This window comes from Sycon ciliatum, chromosome 12 (assembly GCF_964019385.1).
Source record: "Sycon ciliatum chromosome 12, ocSycCili1.1, whole genome shotgun sequence".
Taxonomy (NCBI): Eukaryota; Metazoa; Porifera; class Calcarea; order Leucosolenida; family Sycettidae; genus Sycon; species Sycon ciliatum.
The window spans coordinates 11,778,776-11,783,735 of NC_088654.1; the positions used below are offsets into that span (position 1 = coordinate 11,778,776).

Below are 4,960 nucleotides of genomic sequence, written 5' to 3' on the forward strand. Positions count from 1 at the left end.
CAAATTCGTGTTCCGTCAGCGTCAGTGTCAGCAAGTACATGTAGTACAGTTTGTTCCCAAAATAACTTCGGGACAGTCTGTTCATGGTTTTCATTTGACTCGTTCTCTACACTTGCGATAATTTAGCAGCAATTCTAACGTTGTAGCGTTGTTCTCTTGTAATTTAGTGGAACCTGTATTGAGTAACTGAGTTTTATGTTTCGTTACATTGTCGACAGATCTCCTGTGTACCGGTTTTGTGGCACAATGATTTATATAGCCATTATATTTTGTCGTCCCCATTCTTGTGCAATCATGCATATGTAGGTAATGGTTGGTTCTCTTCATGTTATTGTGGCCAATTTCATAGATGTTGGTTGCCTTGTTGCTTTCTCTCCCCTCTCCTCTCACCCAAGCCATTCTGCATAAGCGAAGCTGTGGACGCAGCATACTGCTGCTACACTTCAACGCGGGAATGCGTATAATAATAATAATAATAATGTGTGTTTTCCAAATTTCCAACATTCCCTGTACTATCCTGAAGAGAAGGGAAAGAAAACGTTTGATAGAAAAGAAGTGTCTACTGAATTGTGTGGATTTGCGTCGTTGCATGCGAATACTTATTACGAAATAATAATAATAATAATAATTTGGAAAGGATTGGGAGAACTTCATAATCAAAGGATCAGTCGGGGAAGTGAACTGCCTGAAAAGAGAAAAAAACGCCAGACCCACCAGGACTCGAACCTGGGACCCTGCTTGTCATGAACAATGCTCTAACCACTGAGCTATGGGACTAGCCTGGTCCCATAGCTCAGTGGTTAGAGCATTGTTCATGACAAGCAGGGTCCCAGGTTCGAGTCCTGGTGGGTCTGGCGTTTTTTTTCTCTTTTCAGGCAGTTCACTTCCCCGACTGATCCTTTGAATAATAATAATAATAATAATAATAATGTGGAAGAGAAAAAGACATATGGATACGAGTTAAGAGTAACTCTCCATCACTGTATTATGATACTATATACAGCAGAAAGTGCAATAACTAGGCACAAAACTGACAGAGTACTGAAACATTCGACGTCCTGACACCTAGCTTCAACACATCTCCGTAGCGCTAACCGACAGCCTTCCAACTTGGAAGGTTCAAGGTTATGGAAAAGACCAAAGAGGGGAAGGCAAGCGCAACGAAAACGAGCAAAAGCTACAGTCCCAACGGAACAAAGAATGTCGATTGTTACTGGACGATGACGAGACCAGTACGATATTTGACAAAGCGGTCTAACTACAATTCGAAGCAGCAAAGCAGCACACCACCCAACTTGGGTGGGTCATAAATATCAAAGATAAGTAAAGAAAGGGAAGCTTTGCGAAAACGAATTGTACAAGCCGAAAGCCAAACTCCTACAGTACTCCTCATGCATGACATTGTGATGCAAAGCTTCCCTTTCTTTACTTATCTTTGATATTTATGACCCACCCAAGTTGGGTGGTGTGCTGCTTTGCTGCTTCGAATTGTAGTTAGACCGCTTTGTCAAATATCGTACTGGTCTCGTCATCGTCCAGTAACAATCGACATTCTTTGTTCCGTTGGGACTGTAGCTTTTGCTCGTTTTCGTTGCGCTTGCCTTCCCCTCTTTGGTCTTTTCCATAACCTTGAACCTTCCAAGTTGGAAGGCTGTCGGTTAGCGCTACGGAGATGTGTTGAAGCTAGGTGTCAGGACGTAGAATGTTTCAATACTCTGTCAGTTTTGTGCCTAGTTATTGCACTTTCTGACTGTATATAGTATCATGTTACAGTGATGGAGAGTTACTCTTAACTCGTATCCATATGTCTTTTTCTCTTCCACATTTATTTATGGCTCAACATCAGAGTTTCAAATAATAATAATAATAATAATAATAATACCCGGTAAACCCTAGCCGCAGATGCAGCGCATGACCATGGGAGTAAGTGCATAAGTCTCACAACCACTGGCACAAGTGCCGAGAAACCCCATTAGCTGCATCCATGCACCCCTTGTGTCTGGCCACAAGTTCCTATGTATAGCAACTTAATCAAGGGCCAATTGTCTGCTATACTATCGTACTATCGGTAGTAGTACTTCCGAGTATATTTTAGTTTGGTTTTAGTTTTATTTCAAGCAATACATGGCTGGGGTAGTAGCCAATGACCACTTTGCGTGGCGACTGCAGGGTTTTCTATAGCCAACCACGGCTAGGAAGGAAAAGAATAATAAGTCGATAAGAAAAAGAAAAATAAGCAGGATCCGCGAAGAAAGGAGTCTTTAGTAAATCGGATCCCACAGTGCTTCATATCCATTGGTTCGAGGGAAAGATACAAACGGGAAAAGTCTGAAGAAAAAATTGACCGCCACCAGCAGGACTCGAACCATGGACCCTCTTCATATCATCGAGTCCCATCCTGAGTTCTTTTCAAAATCATGGGTTTAATACAGCGCTGTGCTTCGTGCTGAATGTTTCACTGTTGTGTGACGTTGGAACACTGAGTGTAGCAGCAGTAATGGAACACTGCAGCCAGCGATGTAGCCCTTAATACATCCTGCAGCACCCTGATGTCAAAGCGCACACACAGCCAGACTGATGGCAGGTGTCCGCACGCTCACACAAGCTGAGCGGCGCTGTCGGAGGTGTGCCACGGACGCCAGTAGCCGCCGTGTTTGGCAAAGTACGCGCACGCCACGTCGGCCTCGTTGGGCAGCGAGGCGCGCGAGTGATAGCCCTGGTCTTGCATGGCGCGTGGTTCATCGGCGTACTGCATGTAGCGGTGCAGCAGACGCTGGACAACGGCCGGCTGACTCTTGTATAGGTCGTGGGTCTCGCGCGGATCCGAGCGGATGTCGTACAGGCACATTGGGTCGCAGTCCGCTTCCTCCGGGGCCTTGCTGCACGGGTAGTCGATCGGCGGGTGCATCAGCGAGTCACAGTTGCCCGGGAACTTCTGCGCGCCGACAATGAGCTTGTAGTCGCCGACTATGATGGCGCCCTGCTGCGGGTGATAGTCGCTGTAGTTAAATCCCAGGATGATGTCATCGTGAGTGCTCTCCGTCGACTCGCCGCTCAGCAGTGGCCACACATCGTGCCCGTCCACGGGGAAACGGCCCGGACCCGAATCATCCGGGTCAACGCCGGCCAGCTTGCAGAAAGTTGGGTACCAGTCGGCGATGTGGATGTAGCCCTCGACTTTGGTGCCGGACATTTTCGCCGGCAGGAGTCCACCGTTCGCGAAAGCACTGGCGCGCACGCCACCCTCGAAGAAGGTCAGTTTGGACCCTTTCAGCGGATAGTTGCTGCCCGCGCACGGAGCGGCGCCGTTGTCGGAAGACACCACCAGCAGCGTATTGTTCCACATGCCCTTCTCCTTCAGGCGCTGCACGACCAGCGCGGTGACGTTGTCCGCCACGCTCACCATGGCCTGGTACATGCGGCGCTGCTTGCACGTCGAGTTCGCCGCGTACTTGTCGACGAAGTCCTGCGGCGCCTGGAACGGCGCGTGCACGTTGTGCAGCGCCAGGTACAGGAACAGCGGCGTGTCAGCGCTGTGCGAGCTGAACATCTCCTCCAGAACGCTGCAGTAGGTGAGCGCGTCGTACGTGCCGTTGCGCGTGTCCGGCGCCCGGCCCGTCCAGAAGTCCGTGCCGCACTGGATGCGCTGCGTGACGTGGTCCTCGCCGCCGGTCAGGAAGCCCGTCATCGTGTCGAAGCCGCGCGACACCGGCAGGTACTCCTCGCTCTTCAGTCCCAGGTGCCACTTTCCCACCATGTGCGTGGCGTAGCCGGCCTGTTTCAGCTTCGCCGGCATGGCCGTGAAGTTCAGGTTCAGTCCCAGTGGCACGGTCTGCGGTACAATGTTCCACTGGTGTGCGTGGTGTGGCCACCGTCCGCTCATCAGCGATGCCCGACTCGGCGAACAGTACTTATATACGTAGTGTCGGTCCAGGAGAACGCCGCTGCTCGCTAGCTCGTCGAACATCGGACTCTTGATGGCGGGATTGCGGAACCCGACGTCGCTGTATCCCCAGTCATCGACCAGCACAAACACGATGTGGGGCTTGCTGCCCGCCGCGGATTCTCGGCCATACTCCTCCTCCTGCTGCTGCCCCGCCGTCCTCTTGCTCTCAGTGGGTTCCCCACGGACATTTGCGCAGCTGGCGAGTAAACTCTGAGACAGAGCTAGCGCCACTAGCGAACAGGCGATGAGTGCGCAGGTCCTGGATCGCCTGGACGAACTCATCATTGTGCCGGACCTGTGAGGCTGCGGATCAGTGCTACGGCCTTGAACCGTCGCGGGCACTGTAGCCACTGTCTTTATGCAATAACCACTGCTCGGGGGTAGTGCTACTACTAGTGGTCTAGTATAACCTATTATTTTGTCGTATTCTTCCTATTCAATCAGAACCCGACGGCTGTATTCGATTCAAGTATCTGCAGATCTACGTGGGAGCGGCGCGGGACAGGTAGAAATCACATGGTAGGTCTACCACTTTTTCTAAAGCTCGAGAAAAAAGCTCCGCAAAGGTTTGGGTCCACGTGCGCTGGCTGAAATAGTTGTGCGGCGCAGGGTGCTGAATTATTTATTTTCATGAAGGTCTTGACAGACAGTATATCTACAGCTAGTACTAGTAGTAGTAGTAGTCAGCTAGCTGCTACATCATTACATGTAGCTTAGGTCTACCTCAACGGCATAAGTACATGACAGAGTCAGTCGACTACACTGTCTTGTAGTCGTAGTCACCAATGGTCACCATGTAGACTACCAGCGAGCCGAGCAAGCCCCTGTATCAGAGTGAACTCCACTAATCTTATGTATAGGATTTTTTTTTTTAATTTTTAATTTCGGCCAGTCGGCTACTAATCATTTTCGTCTTGGGGGCTAGACAAGGGGAAGTAGCCATGTCGGGGCGTGAGCCCGCCTTTCGGCACCGGGAGTCGCAGCTCGCTCGACTTGACTCTCCTGAGTGCAGAG

General features: G+C 50.3%; 1 protein-coding gene across 1 annotated transcript; it reads right to left on the reverse strand.

Annotated features, from left to right (window-relative positions):
• Positions 1 to 2,089: 2,089 nt before the first annotated feature.
• Positions 2,090 to 4,548, reverse strand: LOC135828183 (arylsulfatase B-like). Its single transcript, XM_065340628.1, has one exon. The coding sequence runs from the start codon at positions 4,229 to 4,231 to the stop codon at positions 2,597 to 2,599; it is 1,635 nt and encodes a 544-aa protein (XP_065196700.1). The 5' UTR covers positions 4,232 to 4,548; the 3' UTR covers positions 2,090 to 2,596.
• Positions 4,549 to 4,960: the final 412 nt, after the last annotated feature.

What these genes read in the sequence shown, in the direction of transcription:
- LOC135828183 (XM_065340628.1), bottom strand. Translation starts at nt 4,231, where the DNA reads ATGATGAGTTCGTCCAGGCGATCCAGGACCTGCGCACTCATCGCCTGT.